The sequence below is a fragment of the Anabrus simplex genome, chromosome 5 (genome assembly GCF_040414725.1).
Source record: "Anabrus simplex isolate iqAnaSimp1 chromosome 5, ASM4041472v1, whole genome shotgun sequence".
NCBI lineage: Eukaryota > Metazoa > Arthropoda > Insecta > Orthoptera > Tettigoniidae > Anabrus > Anabrus simplex.
Genome location: NC_090269.1, coordinates 343,813,401 through 343,838,005, shown reverse-complemented (window position 1 = coordinate 343,838,005; position 24,605 = coordinate 343,813,401). Strand labels below are relative to the sequence as shown.

The following is a 24,605-nucleotide window of genomic DNA, read 5'->3' as shown; positions in this document are numbered from 1 at the left end:
AATCAACTAAAAATATACAAATAAACTAATTAATGTTTAGTGGTTAAATTAATTCCATAAATGGGTAAGCAATAAAAAATGTATAGTATATAAGTAAAACAAATTCCAGACAAAAGAAAATCCGAGGATTAGAAAAATGTAGGAAGAAACCAAATAACAATAAAAGACACATGGGGTGGAATTGTGATTAGTACAATGAAATTTATGTTAGTTGACCACCATCATTTTAAGATGAATTTGGTCATCAGAGACAAGCAGTTTTGCTAGCCTCCAAAAATTAAAAAACCATACAGAAATTTGAAATATACCATATTCTTTATCGTAAAACGACACTGAAACATGTTATTAGAAGTAAGAAAATGCAACATATATTTACTCACCATTAATCAGTCAACAATTGAGAAAGTCTCTTCTTCACCATTCTGAACATCCTGAACTTGCAAATGAGTTCTCATATAGCGAATGTGTCAACATGCAATGTAACATGTCATCAGTTGGAGAAAAATCTTCACGTGCTAACCCATTCAGAGGCTAGCTCATATGTATTTATTGTTGATGTGTTGAGTCTATTTCTGTGTTTCACCTTAATTAAATTAATATTGCTGAACACTTACTCACAATCAGCATTAGAATGTGGTAAAATGTGCAAACTGGGATAATTATAGAGAATGGAAATTTACCAGAACTGTCCTGCAACATAAATAATTGACCCCAAAACTCATCAGTTTCCTTGCAACATTTAATTTTGAGCAGAATAGCAACAAGCAGCAACTTCTGGCATTCAATATCAATTTCCTGAATTATATTACCATTATCTGTGGAAACTATTCTCAGAAGATGTGTGAACAGTTTTTTTTAAATGTAGGATTCACACTTTACTCCTCATTTGACAATGCACTTTTGGGCATAAGGAGAGAAGGTAACGGCCACAGTGAGTAAGAACAGTTATAGCTTTTCTCCAGTTCTAAACAACTTATTTGCAAAAACTGTCTGCATCGGAAGTAAAAGTCTTAACGGCCCCTTTTGGTTTCCAATTTCAGCTGTTTGAACTGACTGAAGCACATCCACTCCTACATACATAAGTGTATCTGGGAGAAACTTCTCACTCTTACTGGGGTCAATTTCAAATAATTTTGTCTGCATCACATATGACCTATCCATATTGTACAATAACATGTCCCTGCATGAAGTAACCAATTTTTCTTGAAAATACTCATTGATAACAGTGAACAGTATAACCCAAAGTAAAGGCTGATAAAACAGTTTTAGAAAGGGATCAATCAAGGAGCTGTAAATTTCATCAATGGTCATAAGTCCTTCATCTAGATATTTAGAATTGAAAAACAACCTTAAAGCATGCCACTGATCAACAATTCTAACTACTACTGAATGCAACGGCAGCTCAAAGAAGAACTGACATTCAGACAATCAATCAATCAATCAATCAATCAATCAATCAATCAATCAATCATTGAGCTGAGGCCTAGGTGAAAAGATTCCCTATCAATTGTTCACCTAGTCTTTTCTTAAATGATTTCAAAGAATTTGGAAATTTATTGAACATTTCCCTTGGTAAATTATTCCAATCCTTAATTCCTCTCCCTATAAATGAATATTTTCCCCAATTTGTCCTCTTGAATTCCAACTTTATCTTCTTATCATGATCTCTCCTACCTTTAAAAGCTCCACTCAAGCTTATTTGTCTAGCAAACACAAAGAATATGAACATCTAAGAGGAAAGTCAGAGAAGAGTGCATTTGTTGACAAAAAGAGTATATTATAGAACTTAGGAAAGGTAAGGCAGAGAATGATAGAGTGAAAAAAAAAAGGAGAAAATGAAACTCTGAAGAGAGCAGGAACAACAAGGAATAAAGATGTTCACTGAAACAAAAATAATTTCTAAGAAATAGTATGCTGAAAAAAAAGGAGGACTGAGAACTGTTCACTCAGGAAATAGGAGAGATTCTTCACAGAAGGGACAAATATGGAACTGTAAAAGAGACCAGTAGTGAAGATGTTAACCCCAGATTTGTTAAGGACAAACATGGAGAGGTATTGAGGAAAGTTGGGACTTCCACAAATTTATGTACCGGTAACTGTAGAAGAAATGATCAAGATAGCTGTACAAGTGGACATAGAGACTGCTCAAGAGTTATGGGGAGGGGGGAGAAAAAAGAAACAGATCCCAGAAGATAGTAAACAGGAATCTTAACATTTATGTGTAGAAGAAAGCAAATACGTAATATAAAGGAATCACAATGTTGCCAAAATTATGGAAAGAATACTAGAAGGAAGAATTAGATAAAAGACGAAATGCTACTTCAAAGAGAACAGTTAGGTTTTGAAAGTAGAAGATCAACAGAGGAGTGGGGGCATGATTAGCTCAGTGGCTTAGCTGCTGGCTTCCCACCCGGAAGGCTGAGGCTCGAATCCCGGTTGATCCTGGGTTGAGATTTTAATCTCAAAAATCACATGGCGTCACATCCGATCTTAAATCCCCGGCCAAAACCTAATTGAGCCTGGGTAATTCTAGCAACACAAGACTATAACTGGGATAAGCTGAAGAATGTTTAAGATCAACAGAGGAGCCCATTTTCATACATCTTCTTCTAGGCTTTTTTCCCAATTTCTTGGTGTTTCCACTTTCTGTGGATTTAGCCTATTTTTATGGCCAGATGCCCTTCCTGACACCGATCTTATGTGGAGGAATGTATTCACTACTGCATGTTTCTGTGGAGGTTGGTAGTGTGGTGCATTCTGAGTAGTTGAAGAGATGTATATTAAAATGAAAATAAACATCCAGTTCCTCAGCTAGAAGAATTAACCATGTGCAGTTAAAATCCTCGGTCCAGCTGCGAATCAAATCCATGGCCCTCTGACCGAAAGGCCACTATGTAGATCATTCAGGCAAGGAGCCCAGAGAGGAGCCCATTTTCATTATGAGGCAAAATAAAGGAAGGCGTTATAGGAAGAATTAATTGAGTTAGAAAAGTACTATGATAATATCTTCAGAGCAAAAGTAGAGAAAGGTGCTGGAAGAGAAACAATAAAAATTATTTATTTATTTTAATCTTTTAGCCAACATAGGACTACTTTAGTCAGGTCTGTCTGTTAGGTCATCAGCCCAGAGGCTGGATGGATCCTCAAATAGCACCACGAATGGCTATGCAGTTATAGGGAAACCGCAAAAACCAATGGCAGAGCCCAAATGAGGCATACTAGGCAAGATGAGGAGTGAAATAGTTTGCCATTGTTTTTCTCACTGGACCAGCAGGTGCTACTGTAGCACGACTGATCCTATGAGCAACACCTTTCATAACACTCGACACTAGTTGTGCTCCAAATGTCATTACTCAGCACCACCCATACCCCTAACAGCTTCCATATTGTCACAGCCATGGATGAGACTGGGAGTTTGGTGGAAGTTACTCTTTGCTCTGGCCTGTGCCAAGAGACAGATACAAAAATACTGCATACATCACGAAATGGCAACAGGCGGTTTAGTCAGGTTTATGGAGGTTTTTCTTCTTTTTGTCAGCCCAATACTGTTTCATCCTTTCTGAACATAATTTTCTTCCTGTTTCTGGAATCACTCTTCCTATTCTCTGCTTATTGATTTTCACCTGTAGTCTAGTGTGTTTATCTTTCAATATCTTGAGTGTATTTGTTTTGTGTTTTAAATCTTCTATAGTAATATGTAACTCTCTCATGTCTTCTTTAAGTTCTGTGATCCATCTAATATTATTCTTACTCTTACTCTTCCATAACATTTCTATTGATTCTATTTTCTGGTGACCGTATTAGATGCCCTAAGAATGATATTAGTTTCTTTTTCATTGTGCTAGTCACAGGTTCTATTACTTTATAAACTGTTTCATTGGAAGCTAGTCTCCAGACTCTGTTTACTTGATAATTTTTATTTAAACAGGTTCTCACTATTCTCCTTTCTAACTTGAGTACTCTATCTATTGCAACTGTGTTGGTTGTTTTGAATAATGTTTCACATGCATATGTAATTTGTGGCTGGGTGTTTCAATTTGGTTGCTATTAAGAGGCTCTTTATACTAGTATTGGTAACATGCTGAGCTGTAACCAGTTTATCTCTTCTATTTTGCCATACTGGTTTCTTGTTCAGGTTATATGTGATTATTACACCTAAATATTTAAATTTTTCTACAATTTTTATTTCCTTGTCTACCAGCTTAATTTTGCTTGCAAGCAGAAGTTGAGTTAGCATAATTTCTGATTTTCCAAATGAAATTTTCAAACCAATAATTTGAGCTATTTCCTGTAAAGATTTTATTTGTTGTTTTGTTTCCTGAATATCATTAGCCAGAAGAGCTAGATCATCAGCAAATGCTAGACAGTTCAAATGTACTGTATGTTGTCCTTCTGGGTTCCAACTTTTATATTTTTCGAGTTGTTTTTGTACCATTCCCTCATAACGTACTCTAGTGCACAGTTAAAAAGAAGAGGTGACAATCCGTCACCCTGTTTTAAACCAGTTGTTACCAAGAATGGTTCAGAAAATTCTCCTCTCAACTTAATTTTAGAAATTGTATTAGCTAGAGTAAGTTCAATCAATTTGATTAGCTTCGGGTGAAGCCTGAAATGTCTTAACATTTTTAATAATGATGGTCTGTGGATGGAGTCTTCTTTACTTTCTTGAAATCATCTTGAGGCAATAAAGGGCACGACAGTTCCACATGTTAGTGGCGGTACCCCAACAGCGTCTGTTTCACGTGTTAGTTTTGGCTGAATAAATATCCTCTGCAGCTAACAACCGTAGTTGTAAATCGGAGCTTGCTCCACTTAAGGTTGATAACCTTTGATAGTCAGATATGGAAACAATAAAAATAGTGGAAACAATATTTTTAACACTGCACATGTATCAAGAATAAAGTAGGCAAAAGAAGATGGTTTGAAACTGACTATGGACTCCAATAGGGACGTATACTGATGCTTTGACTGTTTATAATAGTGACAGAGGAGGGCAGTAAAACATGAAGAACAAGAAAGAACACAATGTTATTTGTTAAAGAAATTTTGATTTGGGAATATGATGGAAAAGAAGTGTGAAACAGCACCATGCAGTATATAGGAAGATTGAAGAATGGGGAATGAGAACCAATATGGAATCAGTATAAGAATCCAAAGACAATCCAAACATACAAGTCTTATAATCAAGATTTTAAGAGAGAGAAGAGTTCTAGAAGAGAAACAGTTAATTGTTCTGCCTGTCACTCATAACTGTTATACAAATGGTTGTTCAGAATAGTAAATGAACCCTTTACAGCTACCAAGGCCACCATGTTCATAAATTTAAGTATTGAAAACAAAACAAGAAGAAAAACAAGTGTCAAATCAAGTCATATATAGAGACAGGAACAAAAAAAGGAACACACAATAGGATGAACATAATGGCAGGTCGATGTGGGAGAGGGAGCAACAGAAAGAAGAGACAAGGATTAGGAGCTTTTCCCACACTGACCTGCAATTATGTTTTCATTTTCTTGTCCCTATCTATCCATTTATAACATGTTCATAAATTAGTTATCCAGTCTGATTAGCTGTCAGAAAACCTGGCTTTTATTGTGCCCCTTACTCCAAACATGCAATTGTGGGTTTGTAGGTGCCATAATTTTCTTTGTGAACATTTGCTAGTTGGGTTTCAGAAGCCTCAGTTCTAATGGTAAGATCAATTATAAATAGAGTTGGGAAGTAATAGAGTAAAAGTAATCAAATTACATGTAACAAATACATTTTTTTTTGTAATTTTTACTTGTAATTGTTACCTTTCACAAAACATTATTTTTATTTGTAATTTACTTCTGAAAATAAAACTGTATTGTCATCTAGTAATTGATATACATTAAATGGAAATAGAAACATGAAAAAGTTAAGTGATACTGAAGAAAACCTCTTCAGTTCTACAGCAAAACCAGTAGTTTCACCAGTACTGGATGAGCTAATTCCAAAGACATCACATTTATCCTACAATATCCATCACTGCTGGGGATGTTTGTAAAATTAAACACAGGGATTCCTTCTAGTGCCCCTACAGTAGGTCATCTTTTCAGCAAATGCAAAGATTTTTTTTTCTTTTGCTAGTGGCTTTACGTTGCACCGACACAGATAGGTCTTATGGCGATGATGGGATAGGAAAGGCCTAGGAGTTGGAAGGAAGTGGCCGTGGCCTTAATTAAGGTACAGGCCCAGCATTTGCCGACAGTGGGATTCGAACCCACTCTCTCCCGGATGCAAGCTCACAGCCATGCGCCACAGGCAACTCGCCAGGTAAATGCAAAGATGTATACTTGCCAATGCATAAAGTGAGCATGCTGAAAATTCCTAAGTCCAACTGTACAGCAACAAGCATTGTCCTATGCAACCATGATATTGTGGTTCCTAGTTCGATACTTAGGGGCAATGAAACATTACTCAACAGAAGTTGCCATCATAACTGGAGTATCTATGAGTGTGGGAGGCAATTAGATAGCATCATTTCCTGTAAACAGCCTTAAATATGAGGGAGGTGAAAGGTAGCAGGCAAACTAATAGGTGTGCTGTGTGTGCGTGTTCATGAAGCGCTGCACCCCACTCCAAACAGACTCAGATTCACAGGGCAGGGTGACTTGTTCTAATCGACTTGGGATGACTTTTTTTTTTTCACTCCCCCGGCAACAACAGAGGGCAAACCAATCAGATTGCAGGATGGCCACACCATCTTATTACACACAGGCAGGTCACTCTACCAGCAAATATGACACACCAAGGATTTCATATCCATGAGCGAGTAGTTACTCTCGTTGAACAAGGAAATCTATCTTTAACAGAGGCTACAACATCCCATGAAGTATAGCGACATATTGGATAAAATGCTTTTGAGAATCAGGAGACATAAGCTGATGTGCTGGCTTGGGTTTCTGGTGAATCCTGAACCGTAAATAGGATGATCTCTTGATTGCTGAAGCCCATTTGACCCCATTCATGAACACTGTGCAGCTACCCCGGGCTGTGCATTTTTCCAGCAGCTCAAGGACAGCCTTGTCATATTCTCCGATGAGAGCATGATATCCTCAGTGAACAATGGTCCAGGACATGTGTTTTTCCCTGTTGGCACCCAACACAATCCAGCGTATGGGTCCGGGCATTGGCAGTCCGGTCATGCATCTGTTGTATGTAGGGGACATACGAGCTTTCGCGGAATAGAAATGTTGCATGGAATTGAGCAATGTCTCATCACTGGACATTATGTCCACATTTTAGAAAATATTACAGTCCCTTCCATACGGGTGCTTCATCTTATACAATTTCAGGTAGACCCGTCTCTGATCCAGGAATGGTTCGCAAGGCAAGGTGAAGTTGAGCTTATCGATTGGCCTCCTTGCAGGGCAGACATGAATCCCAATGAGAACATTTGGTCCAATCCCAAGCCAAATATGAATGATGCTGTGGGATGCTGTGAGTGCAGCCTGGGACAAGGTGGCAAGTGATGACAGTATGTATGCTTCTGTCCTAATCAATTCCATAGCCGCACATCTGTAAGAGACGTGCACAACACCGAACCCTTTTCAGGGCCACAAATAAGCTCACTCACTGTCAATAATGGTATGATAAAACATAGGAAGTTACATGAATCACCATGTAAATCAGTGTAGGAATAAATACAAACATAAAAATAATTTACACTACTGAGACTCAAACTCTTGACATCACAGGTGAGTGGCAGTACTCACAATTTAGTACGCACAGCTACTGCCTTAGCTGGCAGAGCGTACACATTGTGAGGCACTTCAGAAAACTATAATACGATCACTGTACAAAATATAGTGTACACATTATGACTAATGTGGCCACTGGACGGATATATTATATCCCAGGCCAAGAGATATAATAAGCTATGTCCTGTGGCTGTTAAAGGACAAAAAAATAGAACATAACTCAATATTGTCATGTTGCATGTCCTAATATGAATGACGCTCTCTGGAATATTGTCAGTGCAGCCTGGGACAAGGCGGCAGGTGACGAAAAAACATATGCCAAGTGTGTATTATGAGCAACCATACCTTCCAGCGAGCACTCATTATATGTGTACTTTCCCCAAGAGATCAAGGCTTAGCAATGAGAATTTTCAAAACCAATTATTTTGTAAAGTAAATGGCAAATTACCTATCTGAAATGCTAAAAGTCATTAAAATAAAAATTATGAGAAAAATAATTTTGAAAATTTCAAGGTATCATGTTTAGTCACACTTAGTGATACAAACACTTAATGTATCTATCCTTAAAAAAAAAAAAAAAAAAAAGACAAAATTAAATAATATCTTCATCCTTGCAAAAATTGGTACCTTTCCAGTCCCAAGAAAAAAAGAATGTCAGTGACTTCCTTAAGATTGGCATTCTGTTAAGTAATTGTAATTTTACTGATTACTTGTTGAAATATAATTTGTAATTGTGATTGAGTACAATATTTTTCAGGTAACTGTAGTTTCATCCCATGTGGGCTCGCATCCAGGAGATAGTGGGTTCGAACCCCACTGTCGGAAGCCCTGAAGATGGTTTTCCGTGGTTTCTCATTTTCACACCATGCAAATGCTGGGGCTGTACCTTAAGTAAGGCCACGGCCGCTTCCTTCCCATTCCTAGGCCTTTCCTGTCCCATCGTCGCCATAAGACCTATCTGTGTCGGTGCGACATTAAGCAACTAGCAAAAAAAAAATTTTTTTTTAAATGTTCATCCCAAGTGAAGGGTACAGGAAAAGGGGCTCATTACATTTTTTTTCTTTTTTTTTTGGAAAAATGCCAATCTTCACTCCAGCTGCTGATATTTGATCTAACTTCCTAGTGGGCAACTCCATCTGTGAAATAAGCAGCTCCCTCCAGAGAAATGAGCTGAAGAAAACTGAGCATACAGGGAAAGAAAGGGCTCATTGGCATACCTGCAGCGGAAGAAGGAGCTCAATGTATTCTTCTTGCGCTCACTGTACAAGCAGCAGGAGGTTAGCTAAGCAGGACAGAAGCATTTTATTTGAGAAAAAGACAAAAGGAGAAATCAAAAAGTTAATGTGAATTTGAGGTGATTTGCTTTGACTGTGGGAGAAATTTGGCTGTTTTTAACATCTCCAAGAATGTTGTCTACTACAGGAGACAGTCATCTGTGTTTGCATTTAATGTCTCAAAGTGTTTTTATATGTATCCAGAGCATGAAAACCAAAAAGAGAAATGACAATATGTGCTCCTTGTTGCATCACTTCACCTACAACCGTCCTAATGTAAAGCATCTGAGTATGTTCTGTGACTCAAGTAGTGGATAACCACCTTCTTTCAGTTCCTCTTCAACATGGTGAATGTTGAGGAGAAACCATAACTTTCCCAGTACGATAAGAACATGGGTTTGATGAATTCAAATCAGGCAATTGTTCCTAGTGTCTGTTCTCTATCATCAAAACTGCTTGTCAGAAGCCCAGTTCGACGTTGTAACAGTTGACCACACAATGTTTAGGAGTTGGAAGAACTTCTTGGATGAGAGGTATGCAAGGAAATCGCCATTTCCATCCCTGTGAATAACAGACATTAAGATTCAGAGAGGACCGTTTTTGAGCTTCCGGACCACTTACAACAGAGCTTCAAAATCCGTCTCCATAGCGCGAAACAGAAATGATGTGATGCTTCCAATCTTCCTGATGGCAAATCTGACCTGCCAGAGGGAGTTATGAATGTATGTGTACCATTAACTTCACGGTCTAATTCTCACCTCACCTTCACTTAATTACCCAATCATGGCACAATGAAATCTAATACAATGATTGTCTTCCTGAGGAACTTTGCCCATATGTGACAAGAAGTTCATAGACTCGCAAGAGTTAATGAGATTCTGTAGTGATAAGGTAATGGATTATTTCTGAAAAATTCCTCACGGATGATGTGTTATGGGATGTGATGGATGTAATAGTTACTAAAGTAATATATCATGAGGATGCAGGATTCGAGACTTCTGAAACAACCAGTACAACACAATCTCGTCTCAAAAATTACCACAACAGGATGTAAATGGATCAGAGAAGTAAGAAAGGATCTGGAAGAAATAGGCCTTACAACACAAGACACCACAAATAAGATTAAATTGAATACAAAACTAAAGAATACAAACCTCTGCTTTACCCTTACACGAAACAAACCAACAATACGCATATTTTCAACCGAGGAAAGGGCACGAAGATCAGAGCGTCTGAAGAAGTACTGGGAGGACCGCAAAGCCCAAACAATCCCTTCAAAGAGACCTAAACATGGATTGACTAAAGTGATTCTATGTGGTCATAGAAAAAGAAGAATTTGTAAATTGTTATAAACCTTATAAAATGTGATACTGTACTTGTCAGGGGCATGAAAAATGTTCATAGTTTATATAATACTCATGTTATTTTTCTAACGATAATGAAAATAAACAATAATAAGTAGACTTAAGATAATAGTTCAGTGTAATGAGCCCCTTTCTTCCTACACATGTGCGTGATCAGAAAATATTTTTTTTGCCTTATTGTATATTAAAATTCTGTAATGAAAATCTATAATGAATGTGCCAAGATCTGAGAATTCCTAGACTTTATATTTGGTAAAAGACCCGGTTCTACAATGTTTTGAAATTTAAAATGCTTCTACTAAAAAGTTAGTAAAATGTTGATGAGCCCCTTCTTTCCCTGTACCTTTCAATTACTTTCATCTTTTTTGAATTTTCCTATCAGTAAATATGAATACTATCCTATAACTATCATATCTATCTGCTGCTCCCTCGGTGTACTTTGTGTTGACATTTCCTCTAGGCATCAACAATCATGGTTCGAATACAATGATAGTGGGAAGCTTCGCAGGCATACAAGATGTGTGCAAGGGTTTCTATCTCGATGTAACAATGGCAACAGTGGCTTCTGTTTTGTGACCCGCATGATAATGCCTAAACTGGATAAATGAAAGCAATGACATTGATTTAATTCTTCCATTCACTGCTAGATAATCACTCAGGATTTTTCACCTATCTATAGGTTACCATTTCTTGAACAGGATAACTCCTTTGACCTCATTAGGTAAGGAACACCATCTTCCATATTATTCTCTCAGGCATAGGTCTTGTTTCAACAGACAGGCACTTACAAACTCTTATACACAGTTGATATTGTGCGATGTGCACTACTTGCATGTTATTGGATCTGATTAATTAATGGCGTGTGGCTTCCAAATAGGCCTGGTGCAGGTCTTTTGAGTTGACGCCGAATAGGCGACCTACGCATCTATGAGGATGGGGCCCTATCTATGATGAATTCTAATGCTGAAGATGACACACACCCCCAGACCCCGAGCCATCGGAATTAACCAATGAAGATTAAAATTCCCTACCCAGCCGGGAATCAAACACGGGACCCACTGGACCAAAGGCCAGCACGCTAACCATTTAGCCATGGAGCCTTGCATTGGAGCTGGTAAGGACATGGCATACATCAATGTGATGGAGGTATGCTTTCCAGGAAGCTCTGAAGAATCCAAGCACTTCATATTTCTTTGGAGAACATAATATGCTATCTATGGTGTCAACTGGTAGTTGTAATATTTCTTTTAGGGTAGTCCTTATTACCGTAGTTCATTAGCATCTGAGAGAAAGTTTGCTAGAAGTCTTCAAAAAGCAAAGATTGTCAGAAAAAGATAGATGAGGGTTCAACAGATAAACAAGGATAATACAGAAAAAACATTGATATGGCTGTAGCAAGGGAGAGGACACTAGTAAGCTTAATTCCTTGTTAAGCTTTACCACTGTTGACTTAGCATCAAAAACATTAGTGTTGTGTTAATTTACACCAAGATATCTAATAGTTTCATCAAATGTGATGATTGCTATGGTATTCAGTAAGACAATAATACCGGTACCTAGGAAAGTTAGTGATTACTAAAAGAATTAACAGTAAAATAGAAATATCTTATGTCATTACTTAACTATTATACTTACACAATTGACAGAAGGAGGAAGAAGTGAGGCTGAGATTGCTACACCAATCAGTGGACCAGCACTTCCTTGTAGCAATGCCAATGCTACACCTGTGCCAGATGGGAGAGCCCATAAGATTCCAATCCACAGTGAACGAGTATCACCCCTGAAAAATTTGGCAAAATTAGAGATTTCCTACAAGAACTAATTGTGGTTAAAGCATGGTAGGACCACCCTTTACCATGGAAGAATTGGTAATGAGAAGGGGGACCCCATGTTTGAAGTCAGTGGAAGTCAGTAGTGTACAAAAATATGATGCTTTTTCTTGTTCTTTTGTATTTTCATGCTTATTGCTGTCTCTCCTTCCATTCGCTTCCTTTGTGTACATTTGTATCTGTTCCTATCTTTCTTTGTCTTAGTTCACCTCTTTTCAGAAATATCTGTCTCAGTAGACAATTATTCTCATTTAAAAAAATGTGCTTTTATGGGGAGAGACAGAGGCTGAAGTTCAGAAGAAACTTAATGAATGGAACAACACATTCAAAAATTTTGGACTGAAGATAAGCAAAACAAAGACAGTGGAAATGACCATCAACAGGGAAGGAACAAGCTCAAACATATTTCTGGAAGGAGCAAAGATCAAATCAGCTTCCCACTTCAAGTACCTCGGAAGCATAATCTCGAAAGACAATACTGTTAGGCAGGAAATACTCAGCCAGGACACAGAAAGCATCAAACTTCTACAGTCAAGTCATAAATCTTCTCTGGGACGGCAAAATACCACAAAAACTGAAAACAATCATGTACCACACTTACTTCGTAGCAATCCTCACGTACGGTTTAGTGACATGTACCCTACTAAACAAAGATTTTAGAATCCAAGCAACTGAAATGAGATTCATTAGAACCATGAACCAAACTACCAGAAAGGACAAGATCAGAAATGAAGTGAATAGGAAAGTAGTTGGTATTGAGGTTCCTATTACCAGTGTCATACAGAAACGCAGACTTCAGTGGTATGGGCACATAATGAGAATGAAGAGGGAAAGACCTGCCAGAAAATATTTTGACCTTAATCTCGTGGGAAGAAGACCACAGGGAAGACCAAGAAAATGTTGGATAGAGACTGTAAGATCAGATGTGGAGGAGAGAGGACACAAATGGGAGGATTACTGGAACAGAAGATTTTTTTTTTTTCTATTGGCTGTATGTTGCACCAACACAGCTATGTCTTATGGCAACGATGGGACAGGAAAGGGCTAGGACTGGGAAGGAAGCGGCCATGGCCTTAATTAAGGTACAGGCCCAGCATTTGCCTGGTGTGAAAATGGGAAACCACGGAAAACCATCTTCAGGGCTGCCGACAGTGGGGTTCGAATCTACTACTGGATACTGGCCGCACTTAAGGGTGATATGTAGTTCTCATGCCGGGAAAAACTGTGAGAAGTGGGCAACAAATAAGGAAGATTATGAAGGTGCCAATAATCAACCTCATATCACTGACTGGAAAATCAGAAGGGGTTATTGATTTCACGAAGGAGAAGAAGAAAAAGAAGAACATAACTATGATGGGATTGAGTGAAGGTAAATGGAAAGGAAAAGGAAAGAAGGGATACACTACATATGGCAAATAATGGAGTGGGGATAATAATCAACGAGATCTTAGATGAGTATACAGATAAAGTGACAGAATAATACAGTCAAGGGCAGAGAATGGAGCAAGGGATTTCATCCATGTGTATACACTCCAGACCAGATGTAAAGAAGAAGATATGGCCACAAGTTCCTGGAGACACTAGAGAGAGAAATATAGGATGTGAAAGTGACTGTCATGGGAGACCTTAGTGCAATGGTGAGATGTGACAGAAAAGGAGTGGAAGAAATAATTGGACTCTTTGGATATGGAAAGTGGAGTGAAGAGAGAGAGAAGTTGGTGGATTTTTATGTGAGAAATCGGTCAAGTGTGGGTAATACATGGTTCAGGAAGAAAAAGAATAGTAGAAAGATTACAAGATATGGATGGGGAAACATTAGGACAAAGACAGTAATTCATTACGTCTTGGTGGAAAGAGCAAATCGTTGGCAGTTTTTAGATGTTGCCAGAAGTAGCCTTTGATGGAGACCATAGAGTAGTGATAGCAAAAATAAAGGTAGGAAAAACAGTAAAAAATGAAAGAAATAAGAGAAGAAAATAAAAATATGAAAATTAAGATATGAAAGTAAAAGAAGAAAACAATATAATCTGAAACAACACATACCCAGAAATGAGATGGAGGTGTGGAAGTGGAATGGGACATGTTCAAGAAGGCATTTGTAAACTGTGCAAAGAGTGTTCGTGGCAATATAGCTGAAAGAGTGAAAGATAAAGAGACCTCATGGTGGAACGAAAGGGTAAAGGAAGTAATGAAAAATAAGAAGCTTGGCAAATATGGAATAGGGATAAAATGGAAGAAAGTACAAGAAAGTAGAAGAGTGTATCAAGAAATGAACAGTACAGTAGGTGCAAGAAAATAGTAAGTGAAGAAAATCTAGGAAGGATTTACACAAGAGTTGGAAGAGGGTATGTAAAGCGGTAAAAGGATTCTAATGACCTTGTAAAAAGGAAGAGTAAAGAAAGAGTCCATATAATGCAGGTAAGAGAGAGAGAGAGAAAAAAAGTGATAATAACACAATCAAAGGAGATAAGGAAAAGATGGAAGGATTACTTTGATGAAATCCTGAATGTGAGGAAGGGTGTAGATGAGATGATAGAGGTAGAGTGTGAAGAGACAGAATATGAGAGTTAAATCGCAATGGAAGAAGTGAAAACAGCTGTAAAACAAATAAAAGTGGGGAAAGCGGCAGAACGGTTAGTCTACGATGATTGCATAGCCTGTTTAAATGTATTTAGAAAGAAAAATCGGTGCCAAATGACTGGAGTGAAGGAAATTTTCTTTTACAATCTGCTTTACCAACACACATAGGTTTTATGGTGACAATAGGTTAGGAAAGGGCTAGGAGCAGGAAGAAAGTGACCCTAGCCTTAAATACGATACAGCCCCAGCATTTGCCTGGTGTGAAAATAGGACACCACAGAAAAACCATCTTCAGGGCTGCCAACAGAGCCCACTATCTCCCGAATACAAGCTGATAGCTTGATGCAGGTGTAATGGACTAGTATAACTTGAAAACAATTCTCTAAATCCATGGGTAAATAGAAAATATCAAGTTCGATTAGTAGGTGTTATTATTATTATTATTATTATTATTATTATTATTATTATTATTATTATTATTATTATTATTATTATTATTATTATTATTATTATTATTATTATTATTATTATTATTATTATTATTATTATTATTATTATTATCTATGTAGTTATGTATGGCAGGTTGTCAGTATGGACTTTATTTGGTATAAACTGTAGTCGTATCATTTATTATTTGTGTGTTGTAACAAAACATGTGAGGTTATGTCACGATATGTTTGCTGTATGTTTATTAATAAGACTTTATTTAATGTAAGAACACATAATTAATAGCATATAATTTCATATTACCTGTAAATATGATGTATAAATCCAGTGTAATGTTGTGCAACACTGGGTAATAGTCCAGAACAATGCACCTTTGTCACCAGAGTTTTGCAGAATATTCTATCCATTTGTACCGAGGTTACTAGAGACTCAAGAAGATATGAGAAAGCATGCTGTGTCATACTTTTCTAGAAGCCTGGCCAGGCAAGGTATATAAAGGACTTTCTTGGGAGTTGAGTTGAGTTGTTAGTGAGGAGCTGTTAGTAAGTGCGTGAATTCATGTTGTGATTTTGTTGTGTTGGTAGCTGGTTGACATGCTAATGTGGCAGTCTTCTTCTCCTTCTTCTTCTTCAGTTCAGTCAAGTGTTTTGTTCAAGATGGTGGCTCATTAATGTGTGTGTATAATGAGTATATAATTTGTAAATAAAACAGTGTACACAACTGACAGCATCCAGTGTGTGCATCTTTGTGAGTACAATAAGCTACGTGACAAAAACCGCGCGGCCTCTTGCTCAATAAGTGAAGGAGTAATAACACATACATTGACTGGCAGAGCAAATGCAACACCAAGAAGGAGTGGTCAGAACTTTATGCCAATTGCAGGGTAGACTGACGTCACTGAGGTATGCTCATGACGTGAAATGTGCCGCTGTGCTGCGCACGTAGCGAACGATAAATGGGACACGGCGTTGGCGACTGGCCCACTTTGTACCGTGATTTCTCAGCCGACAGTCATTGTAGAACGTGTTGTCGTGTGCCACGGGACACGTGTATAGCTAAGAATGCCAGGCCGCCGTCAACGGAGGCATTTCCAGCAGACAGACGACTTTACGAGGGGTATGGTGATCGGGCTGAGAAGGGCAGGTTGGTCGCTTCGTCAAATCGCAGCCGATACCCATAGGGATGTGTCCACGGTGCAGCGCCTGTGGCGAAGATGGTTGGCGCAGGGACATGTGGCACGTGCGAGGGGTCCAGGCGCAGCCCGAGTGACGTCATCACGCAAGGATCGGCGCATCCGCCGCCAAGCGGTGGCAGCCCCGCACGCCACGTCAATCGCCATTCTTCAGCATGTGCAAGACACCCTGGCTGTTCCAATATCGACCAGAACAATTTCCCGTCGATTGGTTGAAGGAGGCCTGCACTCCCGGCGTCCGCTCAGAAGACTACCATTGACTCCACAGCATAGACGTGCACGCCTGGCATGGTGCCGGGCTAGAGCGACTTGGATGAGGGAATGGCAGAACGTCGTGTTCTCCGATGAGTCACGCTTCTGTGCTGTCAGTGATAGTCACCGCAGACGAGTGTGGCGTCGGCGTGGAGAAAGGTCAAATCCGGCAGTAACTGTGGAGCGCCCTACCGCTAGACAACGTGGCATCATGGTTTGGGGCGCTATTGCGTATGATTCCACGTCACCTCTAGTGCGTATTCAAGGCACGTTAAATGCCCACCGCTACGTGCAGCATGTGCTGCGGCCGATGGCACTCCCGTACCTTCAGAGGCTGCCCAATGCTCTGTTTCAGCAGGATAATGCCCGCCCACACACTGCTCGCATCTCCCTACAGGTTCTACGAGGTGTACAGATGCTTCCGTGGCCAGCGTACTCTCCGGATCTCTCACCAATCGAACACGTGTGGGATCTCATTGGACGCCGTTTGCAAACTCTGCCCCAGCCTCGTACGGACGACCAACTGTGGCAAATGGTTGACAGAGAATGGAGAACCATCCCTCAGGACACCATCCGCACTCTTATTGACTCTGTACCTCGACGTGTTTCTGCGTGGATCGCCGCTCGCGGTGGTCCTACATCCTACTGAGTCGATGCCGTGCGCATTGTGTAACCTGCATATCGGTTTGAAATAAACATCAATTATTCTTCCGTGCCGACTCTGTTTTTTCCCCAACTTTCATCCCTTTCAAACCACTCCTCCTTGGTGTTGCATTGTCACTGTCAGTCAGTGTATATTTAACACATTCACGCCCACCATCTGAGTGGGCTATTCAAATGGCTGGCCCATCTATTCCAGCTGTTAGTGGCACAGCAAACAACAATGAATTATTTTCACAATAACTTTTAAACTAAACAAGAAACAGAAACAAACTTTGCGCATAACTTAAAGAAGTCCTCTAGTATCTCTGGAGGGTGTGCAGCTGGATGAACAGGAACAACACATTTTCCACAAAAACAGCACATTTCACTAATAATTTTATTTTTGAAGCATACTTTGTATCTTCTTGAGGGGAACTGTACTTTATTTGATGGCGGCAAAATTGCAGGACGTGGACTAGGAGATGATGAAGTGGAGGGTGCTGAGATGTCAGAGAGAGGTGACTGTACTTGTATGTCAGGTTCACTTTTTTCCTGGAGCAAGTTGCTAACTACCGTCTGCATGAAATTCAGGAACGTTATTGTTTTTTGAGGATTTGAGTTCTGAAAGAGCTGAAATGCATTTAAAAGTGAGCAGTACAGTAAATAAAAGAAAACCATTTTTGGCCACTTAGCTGTTTTCCTCATGAAAGGATAGAGTGCCAAGTACTGGTCTGCAGTATCAACACCATGCATGTGTTGATTACAGTCAGTCACAGACACTGGTTTCAGTTGTTGTTTTTCCAGATTTGTTTGTTTCAACCATTTCTACCGAGTGGATGTTAGTTACCATAGTAATAACCTTTTTGTCCCTCCAAGAAACAAGCAATACATCCTTGTCCCTCCTGAAAGCCATTTTGCCCCGTTTGAGAATTGCCTGGTGTTCCTTTAGATCTTCTGGTACAAATGAAGTTCACAAATTGTACACCCCTATTTGATCATATTGTTCCACATACGGCAGTGTTCCTGTAATTGTTTCGCGAGTCCAATGCTGTTATAATAATTATCCATATATGCTGCACACCCCTGACCAAGGTCATTTTCAAGTAGCTGAAAAACTGTGCTTTGTGGGTTGTATATGCAGAAACTTAGGAGCCCTCTCCAAGCTAGCATTCCCTCATCCAGAGCAATTTTCTGTTTGGGAGTGTAAACATCTGTGAATCTGTCACACAGTTTCTGTAAAACGGGTCTAATTTTATATAATCTGTCAGTGCTGTGCTCGTATTCGCTGCTGTCACTACATTGGAGAAATGGCAGGATACTTTCAAAACAATTTCTTGACACGACTTTTGAGAAAATAGGAGTGGAGAAAATTCGATCTTCTATCCACTACATTCAGAGAGATGGTTTGTTAATGATGCCGATAGTGAGCATCAAACCCAGGAATTGTCTCATTTCTGAAACCATCACCGGACTCCAGGTTTGTGTAAGAGTGTGTTTAGAGAAGGGACATGGACCAGCACTGATTACCTGACTAGCATACAGACTTGTTTGCTTGCACAGGTATTCGAGAAATTCAGCTGTGAGAAATAGATTTACAAATGACATCTCATTCGAGTTTTCTGTTTCAATATTTAGACCTGATTTAGCCGTAAATGGGATAGCAGGGGGCGGGAAATAAAGGCAAACCTTCAGGTACTGTGCTTTCTGTCACGTGTCCAGGAGAATCTTCTTCAATGTCATCACTGTCACCTTCACTTAGTTCAGGAATTAGTTCATCACCTGAGTCTTCATTGAATGATGTCAGCAATTTTGTCAACACTTACATTGGCCTTAATCGCCATAGATACACTTCAGAACATGACTATACACACTCTTGTGCAATCATAAATCAACTAAGCAGCTAGCTTGGCCAGCACTAGCCTTTGTTCAGAAACAGAATTTTAAAAATGTATTGGAAAGGAAAATCTCCAAGGCCCTGTGATTTCTGGCTAGTAGAAGCATTTAGAAGCATTCATAAGAGTATTACCCTCATCTCTGTTGCACATATTTGTCACAAAAATAAACCACAGCTGCATAGGGACAGCTATGATTCAAGGTTGCGCTTATCCGGGCTAACTCAGATATGGTACAGAGCATGGACGTGTGCTATAAGCAGTAACTCGGATACAGGCATGAATGTGTTGAGAAGGAGGACAAGAAGATACGTGATAATTATTGAGGATTCACACACATATCTCAGGTTACAAAAGTATATGAAAGGGTATTAGGAAAGAAAATGAGAAGAAAGGTGAAAGGACAATTACAAGAAGAGCAATATGGTTTTTGAAATGGAAGATCAATACTAGACCCCATCTTCAACATGAGGCAGTTAATGGAAAACCATTGGGTATATGGAAGAGATGTGATGGTGACATTCCTTGACTTAGAAAAGGCTTTGGATAGTGTACCCAGAGCAAAGGTATGGAAAGTAACGCAACAGGAAAGACTTGGAAAATAAATGATAGAATATGTGTAAGCATGGTACAAAAATTGTCAAAGTAGTGCCCAGACATGTGGGGAGGACAGAGTAGAATGGAATTAAAATGGACTATGACAAAGAAGGGTGCTGTCTCTGTTGTTATTCTTAATGGTAATGGTTGAAATTGTGAAGGAGACAAAGATAAAATATGGGGACAGGGAGCTGATCCTAAATGCCCTTTGCAGATGATATTGTGGTGTGGGGGGCAAACACAGATGAAGTACAAGGGCAACCTGAAATAATGAGTGAGATTATTGAAAATTACGGAATGAAAATCAGAATGGAAAAGAATAAGACAATGGTGTCAACTAGAGGAGAAAGGAAAGGGAAAGGAATTATAAAAATACAGGGACAAAACCTTGGAATTGAAGAGACCTTCAAATACTTAGGAAGTAAACTGATGCAGAATGCATGGCTGGATATGGAGATTAGTAAAAAGATTCAAGAGGGAAATTCATTCTACCAGAGTGTGAGAAACCTGATGTGGAGGAAGTACCAGTGAAGTGTAAAGAAGTGATGTATAAGATGTACTCACAAGCAACGGGTGCAGACGTGCTGGGTTGAGTGTGCCGGTACAGCAGGAGTGGCGTATTAGTGGGGAGTGCAAGAGAGTAGCGGAGAGTGACGAGGAAGATGACTGGTATGGATCAATATCGGGTAGTTATTGGAAGATGACAGGGAAGAAGGAAGAAGGAAGAAGCCAAAAGAGAAGGAGGTAAAGTGTAATTGGGAATGAAGGAGGAGATGATGTTGGTGGCAGCGGTGATTATGGTATTGCTAGTTATAGGGGATGTGTAAGTAAACCCTGGCCCAACTTCCAGTGGCAAATTAAGCTGGGAAGATGTGGAAGTCATAAGGAAGTTAGTAAAAGAGGTTGTGGAAGAAGTTTGCCCGTTTGAGCAGATAAAAAATATGATACAGGAGCAAGTGAAGGAGTTTGAAAATATTAAGCAATGGTTCCAGAAAAAAATGGATGAAACAACAACCAAAGTGGGAAACAACGAGAGAGGAATTGTGTCACTCAGAGAGAAAATAAGAAATTTGGAAGAGGAAGTGTCAAAGCTGAAGATAGAAGTAGAAGCCAGTAGTCAAGATCAAAGAAAGAAATGCTTATTTATATATGGTGTGCCGGAGGAAAAGAGAGAGGACAAAGTGAATACGATTTACAAAGTGGTGGAGCTCATCCAGAACAAAATGAAAATGGGATAGGTAAAGTGTATGGCCACAGGCCTATAAAAGTGAAGTTGTTATCAACATTGAAGGCTGAAATAGTGATAAGCAATGCGGGTAAGCTACAGAGTGAAAAAATTTGGATTAAGAGAGACATGGAAAGAGAAGGGAATAAGAATTTGAAAAATCTTAAGAAACATTTAGTGAGGGCTAGACACCAAGGATTAAAAGCACAGGCGTCAGCATTTAGTAGTGACCAATGGCAGGTGGATAGGATACTGGACAGTGATGAAATTACGGGTATTAGAAGAGAGGCTGAAGCAGGAAGAAGTGATGGGGGCAAGAAGGGAAGAAAGGCAGACATTGGAAAACAGTGCCGGAGTAGATGGACATGGTGAAAAGGAAAGACCGGAAACCAGTGAGGACATAGAAGCTGTTTTGGAAGTGTTGAGTTCGGAGGAAAGGCAGAGAGGTGAACACTGTGATGGAGTGGACGTACATAGTGAAAAGGAAAGGACAGTGGATAACAGGGAGAGAATAGAAGCGTCTTAGGGAAGCAGACAGGGGCTTAGTCAGGGAAATCAGAAAAGAGATAGGGTGGATGACTGTATAAGACAAATGCACAGGAATTGCAAAAATTTGAAAGGTTTTAAGGAGGAACTTACTAAAAGAGATGCTTTGAGAAACGGGAGAAACGTAAGTCTAAAGGATTTATGGGAAAAGAAAGCTATAAATGAGAAGGGCATGGTAACGAGAAGTAAAAGTTAAGTCAAGTTGATGGTGATGGTGATGATGATGATGATGATGATGATGATGATGCTTGTTGTTTAAAGGGGCCTAACATCGAAGTCATAGGCCCCTAATGGTACGAAATGAAATAACAAAAAATTCAAATTCATCCACTGACCAAAATAAAATAAAAGTCATGAAGAATGAATGGATGGACATGAACCCTACAAAAAAACAAAAACAAACAAACAAACAAAAACAGTGGATCAGACTCAAAAAGAAGGTAGTTAATTAGAGTATTACTGACCAAGGGACCATTTATTAAGCACAATGATGCTTGATGTCTGAAGGGGTGTTAAATTCATATCTAAGGCCCCACAGAATGGTACATGTCGCGAGTAAAGTGGAACCATGGTATTTGTCTTTTTGGGGTACTGATCAAAAGTAGCGAAGACTCACGGTGGTCCACACAAGATGGTACTGCTCACAAGTATTGCAATTCGTACAGAGAATGCAGACCTATGGTGTTGCTCACACAATGGCGCCACTCATAGCCAATGCAAACCGGTAAGGTTCCTCACCTAGGTATACTCATCACAGGCGCCGGTATTCCCGTGGTGTTCCTCACATAGTGGGTACCAATCACAGGCAACGCTGACCCACGATGCCGCTCATATAGCGGTACAACTCACAGGCTACGCCCAGACCCGCGGTGTTGCTCACATGGGTACAACGCATGGGTACTGGAATCCACCAGGCCGGGCTTTTTACTGCAACTAATCACAAACCTATTTCATACCAATTTAGTGATACTACTTGCAAGTACATGCAACCCATGGTGTTCCCCGCATGATGATATGAATCAAGAGTAGTTTCATGGTTCTAATTCAATCATCCCTTGGTTGCCCCTTGTAGTCGCCTCTTACGACAGGCAGGGAATACCGCGGGTGTATTCTACATGTGCGTCCCCCACCCGCAGGGGGTAGTGTGTTTGGTCCGTGAGAGGTATTTTATTTCCCTCAAGTCTGCCGGTTAGGACCCCCCTATCCACCACCTGGGACGCGCCACGTGGGAGTATCACCTCTCCCCCTGCTACGCCTGCGTAGCTGGTTCGTGGTTAAGTCAAGTTAGTCAGTAAGTAAGGGGATAGTGCGCAAATATAATATGTACTGAAGAGATGATATGAAGACATGGTGATAAGTGTGATTAAAGTTACGCATATTTGAATAGTAAGTGACGGTGAAGAGTGATGACCTGATATGTGGAGGGTGATTAAGCTAATAAGAGAGTGAAAATAATGAAAGGTGGTTTGGGTGGCAAAAAAATTAGATTGGAAAATGTTAAGAAGTTACATTTTGTAGATGGTAGAGTGTCTTTGTTAACTGTATTTGAAATGAATAGCAAATAGTGAAGCTTAGAGAGATGATGAATAAGAGGTTGAGTTGATGGTATATGGTAGTGTGTTTGTTAATTGTATTTGAAATGAATAGTGAAGGTAAGAGAGATTATGAATAAGAGGTTGAGTTGGTGGTATGAGATGAATGAGGATGGAGGGTTGGTTGTTAGGTGTGATTAAGCTAAGAGTGATTATTATAGTTAAGTATATTTGAATTATAAGGATTGTAAATTTGGAATGAATAGTGTGTTTAATGTGGAATCTGACTGAGAATGGAGTGGTGGGTGTGAAGTGTGATTATACTAAGAGTAATTATAGTTAAGTAGATTTGAATTATAAGTAAATGTAAGAGTGATTAAGATTAAGAGGTTGATTTGGTGATTTGGAGGTATGTAAAGAATGACGGTAATTTTGAATAATTTTAAATGAGATGGGAGTGGTGGTGGCGATGAGTGATTGCATTTGTTAATTGTATGTGAAAGGAAAGTATGATGGTAATTTTGAGTGAAGGTTGCTATGAGTGATTATGATTAAGAGATGGGTATGGTAATTTAAGTGAATATGGCCTGAAATTTAAATGAGATTGGAGTGGTGGTGGCTAAGAGTGATTAAATAACAAAAAGAGTGATTAAAAGAGTGATGAAAAGGGAGGTAGTGAAATACAGTTGGTAAATTTTGGTATGGTAAGATGTGATGGTATAATTTAATGTGGAGTCTGGCTTGAAGTTTAAATGAGATTAAGTATAGTTAAATATATTTGAAAGAGAAAAGCTTGATTTGGAGGTGAAGTTAGATAATGATGACTGGTAACATGGAAGTAGTTCAAGTATAAAATTGTAACGTGAGGAGAATATGGCACACAAATGCAGCAGGTGTTGTAATGTTAAGACTGCATCAGCAAACCTTAATAGGTCAATAGAGAGGATGGTCTAAGGTGTGGAATGTGCAAAGGTTTGCGAGTCTAGTCAGGAGAGATATGAAAGTCCTTAACCTCCATGTGCCGTTTTGCTGATGATTGCTATTTATTTTATTTCACCTTATTTTATGTTATTTTTATTTTGTTCATCCAGTTGCCGTATTACCATGGCTATCGGATGGGCCATTTTATCCTAATTGTTATATTGTTTTGTTTGTTTGCTCATTTGTTTATTTGTCCAGTAAGTGGAGTTGAAAGAGCTTGTTTAAGTATGGATATTGCATAGGGTCTAACAACGGAGGAAAACTCTGTACAGACTCTTTTAAATAAATAAATAAATAAATAAATAAATAAATGAATGAATGAATGAATGAATGAATGAATGAATGAATGAATGAATGAATGAATATAAGATGTACTACTGCCCAACATTGACATATGTAGCAGAGACCTGGACTCAGACAACAAGATAGGAGAATAAAGTCCAGGTCAGAGAAATGAAATTTTTAAGAAGCATGATAGGAAAGACCAGAAAGAACAGAGTAAGAAATGAGGATTTCAAGAATGAAATC

General features: G+C 39.1%; 1 protein-coding gene across 1 annotated transcript in view; it reads right to left on the bottom strand.

Annotated features, from left to right (window-relative positions):
• LOC136874525 (uncharacterized) overlaps nucleotides 1–24,605 on the bottom strand; it is a 256,905-nt gene that overhangs the window by 63,572 nt on the left and 168,728 nt on the right. Inside the window, exon 8 of the mRNA XM_067148162.2 lies at nucleotides 11,998–12,142. Coding sequence (XP_067004263.2) covers nucleotides 11,998–12,142 — 145 coding nt within the window. The remainder of the gene's footprint in view (nucleotides 1–11,997; nucleotides 12,143–24,605) is intronic.